This window comes from Aristolochia californica, unplaced genomic scaffold, assembly GCF_029961685.1.
Source record: "Aristolochia californica isolate CCGP_79_NKW_82.1479 unplaced genomic scaffold, dmAriCali1.0.hap1 SCAF_8, whole genome shotgun sequence".
Taxonomy (NCBI): Eukaryota; Viridiplantae; Streptophyta; class Magnoliopsida; order Piperales; family Aristolochiaceae; genus Aristolochia; species Aristolochia californica.
Genome location: NW_027182279.1, coordinates 1,020,213 through 1,036,753, shown reverse-complemented (window position 1 = coordinate 1,036,753; position 16,541 = coordinate 1,020,213). Strand labels below are relative to the sequence as shown.

The window sequence follows — 16,541 nt, the reverse complement described above, 5'->3', positions numbered from 1 at the left end:
GGAGTAGGTTTCATTGAAAGATTTCTGGTACTTTCCTTCACAAACTGCTTCACTTTCTTACTGCACAGAAACATGACTCAAACTTCTTCTTTACCAGAAGAACAGCTTCAAGAAACCCATCATGGAAAGGAGACTCCAGCGAGGTCGAGTCTGACACTTGAAAAGGTAAGAGAAAGCAAAGAGAGTAACCGAGACGGACAACTCTCGGAGACTAGACAGAGCAGTCTGTTCTTTGTCCGCTTTGCCATTTCTGCATCCTCAGAACATGCAAATAGGAGACGAAGCTCAGAGATGATGCAAGCCTGGAGCAACGAAAGAGACGCCCGCCCCTCTGCAACCGCCAGTTCTCCCAGTTACAGAAACAATTCCTAGAAGCAAAAGCCTCCTTTAACTTCCTTTTTTCCAATTACAACACGGGTTCTGGGAACTTGATTCGGATCGATTCTCCACCATTCAAGCAGAACCAGCCAAACCCATTAAGACAAAGCTAAAAACAAACCGATCAGATGATCACGTCTGCAAATCACTAATAAACTCTTCCGTGAGCTGCTCCTCTTGATCGTAACCTCTCAAGTTTCGATTATAAAAAAAAAAGGGGCTACGGTGGATTCAGAACACAAGAACGCTTGTGAAAGTGGGATTAGTTTCGATAATAAACTAACATACAACACCGGGATTTCCATGGCGGACATGCATTGGTACGTATGATAATATGCATGTCAAAATCCACGCATGGACATACATAAGAGGATGAGGATAACAGGCAAAGAGGCCAAGAGAAACGACGAGGGATGAATCATTTATACTATTTTTCTCGTGAACATGCATGGATTTTCTGAACTTTAGGGCACCCACTTGAAACAATAAAGAAAAAAAATTGAAATCAACTCAGTAATGATTCTCAAAGAGAATAAGAATGAAGATAATAAACCACAATTATTGGATTTCATCGCCTCTCAATTTTCTAGGACCTATCGTCTGTATCAGAATCTGAGACGTAAAGGACAGGCTTTTTAGGACAAATAGATGTTTCGGACGTATCGTATCGGGCTAGACATATGAAATATATCGTTATGTCTTAACCAAATGCCTCTGTTGGGGGCATGACAGGGTCCCTACCCTACCATCTGGTTTTATCTGGAATTTGTGTTTTTAAAATAAATGAAAAAAAAGAGAAAAAAAAAGACAAAAAATCTTATTAACATGTCCAGAATAATTACCCTAATGGCATCTGAGATGCCCTCGAATCTGTCCTCTCCCTATGTCTAGCGTATGTTAGCCTCTGTAATCGATGGCCTACGAAAGAGAAGGAAGATGATGAAGAGAGAGTTTAGTCAACGAGGAAAAATGGCGGAAAGCTTTCCATGGAATGTCAACATAAAGCTTCCCATCTGAATTCTTTATCCAAATGAGTGCATCCACGTAGAAGGATAAAAGACTGGGAAAAATTCCCTTTCATGCAGACAAGGTGGAAAGGCAGCTTCATAATCTGCCATGAACTGGAAATTTAAATTCTCTTCCTTTCTTTTCCTCTCTTTCAAGAGCTCATCGAGTGTGGAGAAGAAAGGAAGTAAACTTACAGTGATTCATTCAGTTCTGTCTTCTTTGTTACACTCATAGTGGGCATGTGTAGCCATTTCTGGCTTTCTGTTTTCTGGGTTTCCCTCTTGGACGGTGTAAAGCAAGGAATGTTTTATGTTTCAACAGTAACTGAGCTTCTGGGCAGGAAAGAAGGGGAAGGGAAGAGGAAGAGAGTAGTACTACTGGGTGTACATCTTCAGTATTTTCAGTTCTTGAGCTCTAATTTGCAGGAGAAACAACTACTCAAGTACAAAAGAAGAAGAAAGAAATAAAAAAAAAAAAAAACAGAAAAGATCAAAGAGGTGGAAGGCCTCGGGGAGAAGGAAAATATATGTATGAGATCCTCATCCTACTACGCTAATTATTAAACAATAAACAACACAGCTGATCAGCTTTCAGCAACGAATTCTCCGAGTTGAGTTTACATACCTAAGGATCAGCTCTCTTTGTTTTCTCCGCGTTTCAAGTTCTTAATTTCTCTGTCTCTCTCTCATTGTAGACTTCCACCGAAGGATCGGCTACCTCCTGATGCGGATTTCATTTCTGAATCCAGGGAACCGATGTCGAGGCCGTGATGTTGTTCTCTCTGAGAAATCCCTCCCCCTATGCTTCTGACCATGCCGCCGACGCCTAAGAAGTCTCTGGTTAGTCTATCTGAGCCTCCGATGCTCACGGTGAGATTTTGGTGCAGCTTCGTTTCGTCCATGTTACACAAATTCTGGTGCTGTTGCTCGACTGAAATTCGCCCGGCGTTGAAGGTGCCGAACGCGGCATCTTGTTCATGGCCACCGCTGGAGCAGTTTCCTCCGAAGGTGGACATCCCTCCTGAGCTGCCTCCGAAGATGTTGGACCCTCCGTTCGCCAACGAGTTCATGAGGTCCTGAAGATGGGTTTCGTTTTCCATCTGCGATCTCATGGTGTCCCCCCCGCCGCCGCCACCGAAGCTGCCCCTGAAATTGGACGACGACAGGTGTGGTCTGTCGGGTTTGGTTCCACTGGAGGAGGAGCCGCCGCCGCCGCCGAAGCCTCTCAACATGGAGGCACTGTTGCTGCTCGTGGTTGCACCCATTTGAGCGGCTTTCTGAAGCAGCGCGGTTGCAGACATCTGAGGGAGAACAGACTCGTTCTGTACCGAAGCGCTGTAAAGAGACGAGACCCCGGGTCCCATGTGATCACCCATGATGTTTCCAGTGAAGAGACTCGAACCCTCGCCTCCACCATTCGCGTTGCTGAACTGTTCAGGAATAATTAACCCAGACGATGAGAGATGGTTGTTGCTGTTGTTGCCAGCTGCATTATTGCTGCTGTTGATGCTTCTAGTGCTACTGCTGTTGGAGAAAAAGCTCAGGTTGAAGATATTAGCCGCTGCCGCCGCCGAAGTGTTGGTGTTGTTTTGAAGGTCAGGAAGTTGCATCAGGCCATGAAACGGTTTGCTTTGCATTAACCCATGGTGGGATTGCTCTTCGTGGAAGTCATGGTTGGAGGTGGGGAGGTAGAAGGCGGAGGACGGATTTGGCGGCGGACGGAATGGAGAGGGGTTCGGGCCAGGGATAAGGTGATCGAATTGGGACCCGCTGGCGCCGCCGAGGCGGAGGAGATCACTGGAGGGGTGGCTCTGGTCTTGTAGCGAGGCCATCTGGGAACCCACTTGAGAGAGCCCCAAGCCCATGCTGCTGCTTCCGTATAACTGGCTTCCCATGGTGGTGAGGCCAGTGGGGAGCCTTGCACTCTCCTGAGCCAGTGCATCGCAGAAGGCCCTGTGAGTGATGAAGCTATCCCTCCTGCACAGGTTCAGAAAAGTTAAACAGTATTGAATTTCATAATTTGAGATGTAACTAAAGTTGCAGAAAGGAAAACGAATCGTCTTTCTTCACTGATGACAGAAAAATCAGTAGATAAATTGGGTTTTTATTCAAAGCTTAATTAGTCAATTCTTCCCTTTTATCATCGTCTTCCTTGGTTCCTTAAACACAAACATTATAAGACCCAGAAGCATTCACTTAAATTCTAGATTAAGCGAAGAAGGTATATTTAAAGAAAGCTTTCCGCCATGTAAGAAATCCAGGTGAATGACGTTAGAGGGACGAAGTGACAGAACAATTAAGAAGAAGTTTTAAAAAGCATCTGCGGAGCAAACCCAGTTCTAGAACTCGTGATGACACCGCTGCGAAAATTCTGTAAAAGGGAGGGGAAGACTAAAAAGCCATGAATACGCTTGACGATACCGAAAGCAAGGAGAAACGCCTGTAATTTGCTTCAACCCAGAAGAACCGCAAATAGAAAGAAGAAAGTTGCAGGGAGTCGCGTGCTGCCCTGAGAAGAAGGGGAAAGAAAGGAGTGAGGTGGGAGGGAATTTTCGTTATGAAAGCGATGATTGAATCAACCAAGAAAGGTCCGATTTTAGAGTTGGGTCCTCCATTAATGCGGAGGAATATTTGCAGGAAACATGAAAGACATCAATGAACAAGTCCATTTCCAGGAATCGAGCTTCAATTAATGTCCCCAAACCAGGAGCTTTTTCTTTCCCCATGCAAGAATTTCCGCTGCGAGCATCAAATTCATCAATCAGAGTCCCATTCGTAGATCTCCTCGCTCAATTAATGCTCTTCCCGGGGTGGACTGTTTGTTTCCTAAACCGAGAAATTATCAATCACCAACCCAAGTTGCCTGAATTCATCAATAGAGGAGCAAAGCAAACTTTCCGAGCACTTTATTCTGCAACCAATGGGTCGCAGAGAGGGAGAGAGGAAAAAGAGGGAAAGAGCGCATCTGGGTAATGGATCCGCTTGATAATGCGAAGGCTTTCATGGAAGAGGGAACCTACACAGACTAGAGGCCTGAACAGAAGTAGCCAACCCAGAAGAGAACAAACCTGGTCGACCTCGTTACATGGCAGCACGTGAATAGGAAAGGTGAGAGAAGGGGAAAGGGCGGTGGTTCCGAGGAGAGAAAGATGACTGTGTTTTTTTTTGAAATCTCTATGACCATGGCAGTTGCAGAGATAATTCACGTGGGAGCAGTTCTTCTGCCTTTCCCCCTTACACGTACTTGTCGATCCTCAAAACTCCGCAGCAGCGACGAAAACAACAAAAACAGCGAAAGAGAGAGAGAAAGAGAGAGAGAGAGAAAAGAAAAAAAAGGAAAGAAGAAGAAAATCTCAAAATCACTCAAATCTTGAAAAAAAAGGATCGACGGATTTTTTCTTCCTCCTGTCACTCGAGGAATCTAACTCGAACAAACCTACCCACGAAATCAATTAAAAAACTGAAACGGGAGAAATTGAAAACACCCATTACTGATTTCTTCAAAAAATCTCTACTTGAATCTCCATTTTAATGGCTCGTGTGCGGCTTCCTGCGTGATTATAATTACCTGGAGAAAAGGGTTCCGCAGTCGCATCTGTATTCTCTGGTACCGCAGGTCTTTGAATGAGCTTTCCAATCTGACTGCACTGCATATCTCTTGGAGCACTTATCGCACTTCCATTTCTTCTCGCCGTGCTTTCTGCAAAAATGCTTCTTAATGCCGGTGAGGTCTCCGAGGGCTCTGGAAGGATCATGGTGGACGCAAGTGGGCTCCGGGCACAAGTAAACCCTCCGCCGGACCTCCTTCGTGCTCTTCTGCCTCAGCTTCCATGGCAGGTTGTGACCCCTCCTGTGGAGCTGCAGGTTCTGCTCCCTCTGAAACCCCTTATTGCAGACTTCGCATATGAACCTATTGGTGGCCATGAGGGTCTTGGGAGACAGTGCAATGACTTCTGCATCTGGATCTGTGGGAAAAGAAGCGGCATGCAAGGAAGGAAGGGAGAGAAGAGAAAATGAATATAATTCGGGAATTAATGGAGTAAACAATCGAGACCCGATTAGGGTTTCGAGTGAATGAGGAAGAAGGAAGAAATATGTTAAGTAATTAAGCATGCATGTCTTATATATGGATGTAGACAATAGCTACTTGCTTGGAGTTCCAGGGAGATTTCTCTTCTTCTTCTGCGGCTGTGCTGTTGCCGGAGTTGCGGATGAAGTGGGAGTGGAGGCCGACGACTGTTGCTGCTGCTGCGGCTGCTGTTGTTTTATCTGCTGATCTTCTTCTCTGATTCCAAAAAATGGTGTGGACGACGATGCCGCAGCCATCTTCTCAAATTGAATTCCCTCTTCTTCTTCCTGTTGTTTCTTTCTCAGAGACGGACTAATCCAATCTAAACTTTCCCAAATTTCTTAGCACCAAATTACATGAAATCTCAGTCTGTAATCCCCCTCTCAGGAGCCCCCCAAAGAGGAGCCAGGAACCAAAAAAAAAAAAAAAAAGAAAGAAAGAAAGAAAAATCGGAAAACGAAACGGAAGGACAAAAATTCAAACTCTCAGTACATGGGTATGGATCTCTTCCCGTATACTTCTCGGAAGCCTCCAAACTCCACTAGCAAATAAAAGCAGAACAACAAAAGAGAAAAATCTCAGCTACAGTTTCACCCGGAAAACTCGAAGATTAGAGAAAAAACAAAGCAAAGAAAAGGAAAACCCGAAGCTGCAAACAAATCCAAATACTTGTTTTCACTCTTTTGCCATCCTTCTTCCTCCTCTCTGTCTTCTCTCTCTTTCTCTCTTTTTCTCTTTCCCTCCTTTGTTGCTTTATCGAAATCGAAGTGGGTATCCCTCCAGTTCCCCGATTTCTCTCTCATATATCCCTGTCATAACAAACACTTTGCCTTGCTGATACAGTTTTTCCCTGAAATCGCTCTCTCAACCTTCACCTCCACAAATAAAATAGGCTCCAAGGAGAAAATATTAATTCAGAGAGGTGTTGCTGTTCATGCTCCTCTCACGCAGGCTACTGTGTCGTTACTCGGCCATGGATTGGGGCCACCGACCTGTAGGCCTTACCCTCTCCCCATCTCCTTCTCTAATATCGTATCTTATCACCATGTCCAGACAAATTCCCTTTCATCCCCTCCTCAGTAAAATCATTTACCAACTTTCTTCCTTTCCTTTTCTTTTTCTCGAGTTTCTGCAATTTAGTTACAGAAGCAGCAAAATGATCAGTTTCTTTTCAGATTTTACAGCGACCCGATACTTCCGCGACGCCCACCATATCGGATCAATTGGTAATTATACGGTTTTTGACATTTCCTGTGGGAGGGGAGATTCTCGATCGATCGCGACACGTAGGGTATACGTCTTCAGTGCTGGTTTAAATGGTTTTATAGTAATTTTCATAATTATTTCGGCGGTGGTCACTGCGTTACGAACAGACATGATTATCAGTTTCAACATTTCGATCGATGTCCCTCGTGGGCTCGCTTTTGTTCATCGGTAGCGGAATCCTGATCAACCCTGAAAAAGAAAAAAAAAAATAATCAGAAACAGGGATTAAATGATTAAATCTCTCACAAGGCTGATTCAGAATCCTAGTAAAATAATCTTCTGTTTGTAAGTTTCAGAACAGAGATCTTACATTTTACAGTCTACAGCAGACTGATTGCATTCTGGGCAACTGGTCTCTGCTACTTGCTGAGCTTACAGCACTGTGATTTTACCACTCTTGGTAGTTTATGAATTTAATCTCTAGTTTCTGTGACGGAAACAGGAGATGTAATTTGATTGAACGCACGAACATCTGAAGAACAGCAAAGGAGGAGGATGCTACGGGATTTCCGCATTGTTTCTGGAGTACTGGGAGTTCACGAAACTGTAAAAAACAAAAACCCAGAACGAGATAAAACCAGAAGAGAGAGGAGGGGAAAAAACAAGAAATTCATTAAAAAGAACTCGTTTTTTTTACTGTAAATTAAAATGGGTGTTTAAGATTTTTCGTTTTTCAGTTTTGCTTTTATGAGAACAGTCCAGGGGGAGATGCTACTTGGTCTCTGAAGACCAGAACTCGATACCAACAGATGACAACACAACAGCCTTTCCAACACGAAGACTTCAGAACCCTAACGCAACCCCATTCCAAGTTTCAAAAACGACGGCAAAGCGAAAAGTCGGCTTTACTGAAACAACCCTCGCCTTTCTCTCAAATTTCCACCTAAAGTCTCCTCAGGTTAACTTCTTGCCAAAAATAGCAAATCTGCAACTGAATTATTTAATACCATTGCCACCTCCCAGCAGAACATGGGAGGCGCTTGGCGTTTCCTCCCCCTCGACTATATACAGATGCTTCGGGTATATGTTCAGTGAGTATCAACTTTCGGGAAGATTTTTTTTTTTTGGGTTTCAGAACACAGCTGAAGCTCATTTGAGGGATTTTTCTCTCTTTTTTTCCTTTTTAAATTACTTTGAAGAGTGATTATGTACGAAGCTCTATTATATCTGGTTATAAATTGATCTACCTGAATAAATGGGGTCAAATCGTCTCAGCACTCAGTAGTCAAGAGTGGTCATGGAGGTTTTCTGATATAATATTAGCAGGAAGACCAGACACCCAGACGAACGCAGTTAAATCCTGGGCATTTCAGTCCTCCGGTAACGATTCAAACCAGTACTCCTGTCCCCTTTAAACAATTTGATCACGCAAGCATTACCCACAAACGAATTCAATAAATAATGCTAAAACATTCCTTTTGATTTTTAGATTTGTACGGGAAATTCCCAAGAAAATTGTACCTCCGTGTCTGCTGTCCTCCACCCTCTTCCTCCCTCGCAATGCGACAGTGTTATTTATTTTAGTTAGAATTTGCTTGAAGAAGATGAAGACAACGATACGGAAAGATGAACCTTATGGGGATCCTGAGGCCACCTCCCTTGTCCAGGTTCGATCCACACCATCCCCAGAAGCAGCGCCCAGAGAGCTCTGCACATCCAGGCCTCCTGCAGTTCAACTGTTTGTTGGTTTGTGGCTACCAAATGAACTTGTTAAAACTCTTTTTCTTTTTTCTTGTTTTTTTTTGCGGGGGGCGGGGGGATCTCGCAGTTTTTCCAAGGTGAATGTCCTTCCTGGTATCGTTTAATTTAAACCCAGTTTTGTACTTAGTGGCAATGGCTTTTTGCGGCCATGGACTTAACAGTTGGGAGCATCAGAGGGATGCATTTCAGGCTAAAGGCTTGGAGAGAGGTGTCACATCCGCTGGGAGAGGTCTCCATTGTTGGTGGAAAGGCATATTCTGTGTGCTTCAAAGTCTTATTCACTGCACAGGATGGTCACCTCGCCAGAACTGCAGCATTAATCAAATTGAATTTGGTTAAAAAGAGAGAAAAAGAAGGGAGAATGTGCATTATGTCTTCATCAATTCTCCCCATTTGTATGAAAACCAAGACAGTATCAGTATCCTTGTCCACAACCGGAAAGCTTTTATCAGTCATTGTAGCCATTTCCTAAATAAAGAATCTAAAGCATCAGTTTCCTTCAATTTCATCACATACCAGCACAAAGAACAATAACAATGGTACTACTAATTAATATAACAATAACATGAGAATGATAGATAATATATTTCAGAGAGAAAAATGAATGAGACCCTTGGGAACAAGTACTCTTTCCTTTTTCTCCATATTTATAAGCTGCTTCCCTTGTCTACTTACAATTTGCCTAAATGGTGAAAAATGCAGCAATCAAGAAATATTGAACTCTACACAAGGAAAAACACCAAATGCAATCAATAAAAGAGACAAAGGAATTTATTCTCATAGGGATAATGCTCAACTTGTAGTAAGTAAAGCAAAATCTTTTTTTGATCATTTTTTTAAAAGTTTTGTATGGATTAAACCCAAATTGCTTGTTATCTCCTATACAAATGGCTCAAGGGAATTTCCTTTTTCTATATTAGATAGAGAAACAAAAGAACTCTATGGTAGTGTCAAAGTACATGATATCACCACAACAAAAATTTGTTGGTTCACATTCTCCTTCAACAACATTGACATAAACCTACTAATGTTTCAATAGAGGGAGGGAGGGAGGGAGGGAGAAAGTCGCGATTCGGATTTGGTAAGAACAGTTCTCACCAAGAGGACACCCAAAGGGAGTGTGCAACTGCAACTAAGATGTATTTTTTTTAGGTTGCTTGTGAGATTCTAGTGAAAACTACGCTTTTCCCGATCGATAAAGTATTTAATAAACAAGACGGGTACTTTCATTATCTACTAAACAAGATTTTTTTCATTAGTTACATTTAATGAGTAGCTAATCAAATTAGTAAGCACGTTAACAAGCACTTGACTATAGTCAATTGTGAAAGTGACAATTAGTGTAGCTTCTTGGAAACTGCCGATATTTTCTTCCTTCCCTTTGCTTCCCAAGCTATCAACCTCAACCTCAAGGGAGGAGAGTATGAGGGCAAGAGGGAGGAAGTCTTATAATACATCAAATCCAAAGTGTAAGAAACGTTAGGCAAATACTTGGAAAAACAATATTAGGTAAAACCTTTTGATACATAAGGACAATTACCCATCAAACACTTTTTGCTTAAGCAACCATTCAATTTTTTACTCATTGTGATAGGTGTGACATCTACCATGGGATTGCTTCCCTTTTATTCACCTTATGCTCCCATACTTTTAGCTTTTTAAACCCATCAGGAAAGATATTTGAGGGATGCAATCTTTGATTTAGTTAATTAACTCGTACGCCATTTTGTTAGTTTAGACGTCAATTTTTTCCGTCATTGTGTTAATGAGAGTGTTTAATTGTACCATCATAGGAAAGCAAAACAACAAGAAAATAAATCTTTTTCATTTGAACAATTTTTCTATCAAAACTTTTCTTTGACTAGTGTTTTTTTAGTTTGTGTCACCTAGATACTTTTCATTTCAATTGGACCATTGAATAGACATGTTTTTTTTCAAAAGTTTCATCTTTGCATACTTTATAGAAAATAAAAACTAAACCAAGATAAAATTACTCGTATGCACTTATATGACCTACAATTCGAGTCTTCCAAGTAAAACTGCAAAATTCATTTTTCCTATTAGAGAGTTTATTGTTATAGGCAAAAGTTTATCAGTTTATATAACATGGTTCATAGTTAGAAACTATATTGATTTGTTAAGTGAAGATTGATGGTGTTGGCAAGTTTTCTCCAATTAGAGAATTTTGGTGTTTATACTGAATAAATTAATTACGGGTTATATTATTTCATCATATAACATCACAAAATGCTACTTGAGTATCAACTATGATTTTCTTAACATGGAGTGTTTGGATAGTATTTGAGTGGAAAGAACATTAATGTAATAAAACTTTTTTTTTTTTTTTAGAATTTTACTCGTTAAAGTGTCCTTAGGAAGAACTTGTTATACCTTTAGAATACCCCTCGAGGTTTCTTGAGCAATGTCTCAGTATAAGATGAAATTATATTGTCTGAGACAACTTAGAAAATCTTCAGGGCTTTAGAACAATATATATGGTCTAATACGATTTTATAAGAAAACTGCTCTAGAAAGTGAAACTAAAACAGATGAAGAACTCTGGCAAAACTTCTTAAAAAACAGAAAAGAAAGAAAGAATGGAAGCCTAAGAGGAACTTCAAATTGCATTAAGGGTATTGGAGATAGTAAAACTCTCATGTCTTCTATTGGATTACAAGTAAAATATTTCTTAAGGTTCAAAAGAATTATTTTGCGTTTTATGTATATTTTCCTAAATAGATCCTTGTTATATTCAATGTTTTGTAGTTGTGTAAATTTTAAAACCATTTAAAACTATTGCTTATTCCATATATGCAACTTTCAAAATTTTAAATTTTATTCTCCTATTGAAAATTATTGTTCTAAAAATAAATTAAAATCCTCATCTTTGTCGTGTAATATTTAATATCAAAGGAAGACACTTTTGTTCATGTGCAGATGTTTCAAAATTTAATTTTTATAGTCAGAGCTAATGGATGAAATTTTATCTCTTCTTCTTCTTTTTCATTCTGTATGTGATTATGCTTGGCTCATATTTCTATTCCTATAATTACATTAAATTAAAATGAAGATAATGATATTATAATAAAATAATAGAAAATACGACAATTGTATATAATTTTATCTTTATTTTAAAAGAAAAATCGGTGTGACCAACAATTGGCTAGACTTGGTTGCAACCATTTATAAGTTTTTTTTTATAATATAATTTTTTACATAAAATTGTGTCTATTTCATCTAATGAAAATTTGAAATATAAAAATTTTATGCTATTGTTATTATTTCTACATAAAATTAAATTAATAAATTTTCCTTAGATAAACATTATATATCAATAATTCTTAAATGGTGGAAGAGTGTCACCCATCTAAGATGGTTACATGTAGGCCCCAGACCACATGAAGATTTTGTCCCTATATATGTCAAGTCACATTCTACAAAGCTGTAGCATAACTACCATTTTTTTATAAATTGAAAAATATCATTTCCTTTTCTAGCATGGTCTTTTCTTTAGATTTAAAAATAATTATATTTGTCCTTTTACAAGATAAAATTCCAAAAATATCCTTTGTAAGTTTAATTATTTCCCAATTATGAAGATGTTCAAGATAATGCCTAAGCCAATGTAAAAATGACCTTGTCATCCTTTCAAGCCTGATAGGGAATAGATGATGTTACCATATATTTAGTCCACAGGGAAAATTAATATGAATTTTAGCCTTTTTTTATAAATAGACAAAAAAAAAACCTTATCTAAAAGAATCTTTGAAAAGATGAGCACCCAATGCCTGAAATTGAAACTACGTAATTTGTGACTCCCATTGACTTAAATCTAGGTCAGGTTGATTTTTCCCACTCCAAAAGTTGGTGCAAGTTTTTCTATCCTTATCACACCGGACTTTGGTATATGTATTTATCGTTAAATACTATTAATTAAATATTTAAAATTATATAATTTTATTTATACACAACTAAGAGATTGAAAATCATGTATTTTGTTAGAAATATTGGAGTCACTAATTATATTATTTAATGTGGTTGGTATTAATTAATATATATTTTTAATTATCATTAAAAGTAATTAAGTGGTAAATATTATTAAATAAATCGAAATAGTATATAGTTTATTTTCGAAGGCTGAACTTTCCAAGGCGGCGTCCATCTCGAAAGGTACGTGCATGCATGGATGCATGAAGCACCTCTCTTTTTCTCTCTCTAGTAAAAAATGAATATAATATTTAAATAAAAAAAGAAAGTAAAAAAAAAAAAAAAAGCGTAAAAAGTGAGAGGACTTTTTGATCCATCTGGGAGGAAGTGCAGGGAGGAGGTGGACCACCTTTTAGATGGTTACGTCGGAGGAAGTGACAACATGGGAGTGGGCCCGACTGACCTGGTAAGCCAGCGACGTGTGGGGCCCATAGCCCACTCGTGATGATCGATGACGGGGCATTAAGATAGGTCATTCAATGTGTTTGTACCAATGTACCTCTTTCCCATTATCCTCGTTCTACAAACGCTACAAATATTGTCTTTTAAGACTTCCCTGTAACTCTCGGCCGATACACAAGTACCGGACGATACACGAAACGGCAAATGAATTGGTTACGCTTTTTCTGTCCTTTCTCCTGTACTCCTCCTCTCCAAGACATTCGGAGCAGTCAAACTGTGCATGTCGTCATGCCGCATTCAATGATCTCTGCACCGACACCCTCGACTCAAATCATGTCAACCTGCAAGAACCGGTACATGTCGGGTCCGATCCCAATTCTGTAACGATTTATAGTGGACCCTTCACCTACCCCAGTTCGAGCAGGATTAGTTTTTTTTTTTTTTTTTTTAAATTAATTAATTAAACTTATTGTATTGGTATTTTCAAGTGAATATTTTAATTGAGAAATTAATTATAATCATAATTATCGTATCGACTACTTTCGATCGACCAATTATTTTGAGATGTACCTGAACCCAAGACGGAACCACTTAGAATGTTTTTATCGTTATCGTTATCATTATTATGGACCGATAAAAAAATTAATAAAATATTTTTAAATAATAGATAGATATAAAAATTTGATTGAGCATAGCATAGCATCAATGGGAAGACTTTGAACCCTAATAATGATTCATGAAGCTTTTACTCATTAAGTCATAAAACCCTAATGATATGATGTTAAGCCCAAGATAAAAACCCCATTTTAATTGATTTCTTCTTCTACTTAGATGGGATAAAATTGTGGAGAAAGAGGGGGAAAGAATCTTTAACCCTCCCAAGATTGATGGCTTTAGAGGGTAATCTTAGTAACAATAAGATGACACAACCCATGTCAATTCCCATTGTATTTTAAGCAAGAATCTATGGATTTGCTTCCTTTCAAAGCTTGATTACTCTTTAGTGGGGATGAGCTGTTTGCTTCATTATTTTTCTCATATGAGGGTCCTACTAACAAAAAGGAGCGGTTGTCGATCCCACTGTGCTCTTCAGGATCTTCTCGCCTCATACAAGACATTAGACATGGAATATTAGTACATTATTTTTTTTCTCCTTTGTTTTTTAATATGAAGAAAATAAGCATGCATGATTTATCTATGACGAAGGAGGAGAATCGAGAAGAAACATGTGATTTTGAATTCGAGGTTCGATGACTCCAAAGACAGAGTAAGTGTAGAGAGAGAGAGAGAGAGAGAGAGAGAGTTTTTTTATAAAAAATAAAAAAATAACTTTAATCATAAGTAGAAAATAATATATTGAATTATTATTTAAAAAAAATAAGATATCTTACCCATTGAAAAATGGATATGGTTGAATAAAACAAAAACCCTAGACAAAAAAATAAATAAAATAAAAAATAATTAAAAATTAAAGATAATGGGATTACCAAATTTACCCACCCCCTGAGCCCCAAGTAACCAAAACATCAAGAATGAAGAGGGAGGGGGGATAGAGAAATGTTGGGGGCTGCTTCCTAGTTCCCTATCAAAGAAGCTTTGGATATTACCCCAAAGCAGCTTCAGGACAATTTTGTAATTTTGCTCTAAAGAGAGAAAGAGAGGGGAATGTCTGATGAGCTTTCAAGTATCTACTAAGATGTGGATGTGTGGGATGAAGAGACACCTTGGAGACCCACTGTGATTGGGTGTCTACAAAGTGCTTTTTGGGGTGGGCCCGTTTGTGCTGTTTGTCACATGGTGGGCCCTTGAGAATGTGTTATCAGTGTCTTAGGATTCTACAATACATTGGAAGAGGAAGAGGAAGAGGAAGAGGATGGGAGGTGTGATTGGTCTGTATCTCAATTATTGAGTTTTCCTTTTTTCATGGTTACAAAGTCAGGATCATAATCTATTTCTTTTGAATTTTGATAAATCATTCACACTTGGATAGGGAGGGATGAGATTCATGCCCCACTTCTTCTTTTGGTGGGTCCACATATCCTTTATTAAATTAATTAATAATTATTATTATTATTTTTATTATTTTTATTGTTTATTTTTAATTTTTTTAAATAAAATTTCAAAGCAAAAGCGAATTCGATAAGAGAATAATAAATATAAAATTTTTATACGTAATAAAATAATAAAATTTTCATCGTAAAATTTACCAAGGTATAAAATTTAATTTTAAGTTACTTGAATCAAAGAATTATTTAATAATGTAAATTTAAATATTTTTTAAATTAATTTTATCTGGGTTGAATTAGAACCGATCATGCCATTGGTTAGGGTTACGATCGATTTTTTTATACAACATTAACCTTATTATTTATTGAGTTTTACCCATTTATTTTACATAAGTATAAATTAAAATTTTAATTTTTGTTTAAATTTCATTTGTAAAAAAAATATTTTTTAAAAAATAAAGTAAATATTTTACATTATTTCTAGGTCATTGATTCATGTGAGTCCCATACCACAGCTTAAAAACTACAAAAAAACACCACAATTCTCCACCAACCGGAACAAATTGCTGCCTGATCTCCGGATCTTGATCTTATTCAACCCATTATTTAATTATAGAATTCAAATTCTTAATTAAAAGTTTAATTAGGTATCTCTTCAAACATGATGTAACGTGGTCCAAGTGGTCCGATTTTCCACCTTAAACCAATTAACTAGTGAAATAAATCAATGTGAACTTTGCATGGAATGGTCTAAACTGGACCCACATTTGAATTTGTTTATTTTTGCGTCGGCTATCATGATTGGGTATTAGTGATTAAATATTATTATTTTTAAATAAGGAATTTTTTTGTATAATTCCATGAAAATGACCCTGTCGATCATTGGGGGAGCTCTTCAATATTTTATTAAATAAAAAATTAAGTAACTTTTTTTAAAATTATTTTATATTGTCAAATCTAATGTTACACAGAGATTTAGGAATATAGATCTAATTGGTAACACTCACTTGTAAATAATTTATTATTTTAACTAATACTCAACCCTTATTATTAAATTATATCTTCAATTTTATTTATTATTATTATTATTATTAAATAATTTCATTATTGTTATATTGTGTTATTTTACTTCTTGAAAAAATAGGCATTTAATTTATTTTAAAAAACTAATCATATTAATTCTAACCTAAATTTTATACAAGGGATAAATATTTATCTTTAAAAAATTATAAATTTAAAATAAAAAATTACCTGATACGACCGGTCCATCTGTCGGACGAATATGATTGGTTGCTTTTTTTAAATAAATTAGAAACTCAAATAAGAAATGGTTTAAACAACATTTTAATAAGTATATATTTATTAATTAAACTATAAATAATTATTTTTTAAAAAAATCCGGAAAATTTGGTGGGGATGTCGTTTTCTTGAGAGGCCTCTTGTGGTTTGTAAAGATTCCATGTCTCCCACGGCGCCAACGTGGAGTGGGACCATAATATTTTTAGGGTAGGCAGATGTGGGACCCATTTAGGGTTGGAAGGGGATTCCCTGCCGGCTCTCTCAATAAGGACACTAGATGAGACACTCCCCCCGCCCCCCTTTCCTGTCCCTATTATTCTCTTTCGCCTTTCTCCCCTTTTTTTTTTCTTCCCCTCGGCTCCATTATTCTATCTCTTTCAATCTTTTTGCTGTCCCTTTACTTCTCCTTATTTTATTCTCTTTCTT

At 37.9% G+C, this 16,541-nt stretch overlaps 1 protein-coding gene across 1 annotated transcript; it reads right to left on the bottom strand.

Annotated features, from left to right (window-relative positions):
* Positions 1 to 1,502: 1,502 nt before the first annotated feature.
* LOC137938645 (protein indeterminate-domain 5, chloroplastic-like) lies at positions 1,503 to 6,499 on the bottom strand. The gene is made up of 3 exons (XM_068783615.1): positions 5,537 to 6,499; positions 4,954 to 5,350; positions 1,503 to 3,362 (listed from the first exon to the last, which is right to left on the bottom strand). Exons 1-3 carry the CDS (start codon positions 5,709 to 5,711, stop codon positions 2,072 to 2,074), a joined length of 1,863 nt encoding a protein of 620 aa, XP_068639716.1. The 5' UTR covers positions 5,712 to 6,499; the 3' UTR covers positions 1,503 to 2,071.
* Between the last annotated feature and the right edge of the window lie 10,042 nt (positions 6,500 to 16,541).

Coding starts and splice junctions, on each gene's coding strand:
- LOC137938645 (XM_068783615.1), bottom strand. CDS start 5,711: ATGGCTGCGGCATCGTCGTCCACACCATTTTTTGGAATCAGAGAAGAA. Junction 5,351..5,536: donor AAATCTCCCTGGAACTCCAA/GCAAGTAGCTAT, acceptor CTTTTCCCACAG/ATCCAGATGCAGAAGTCATT. Junction 3,363..4,953: donor TGCGGAACCCTTTTCTCCAG/GTAATTATAATC, acceptor GAACCTGTGCAG/GAGGGATAGCTTCATCACTC.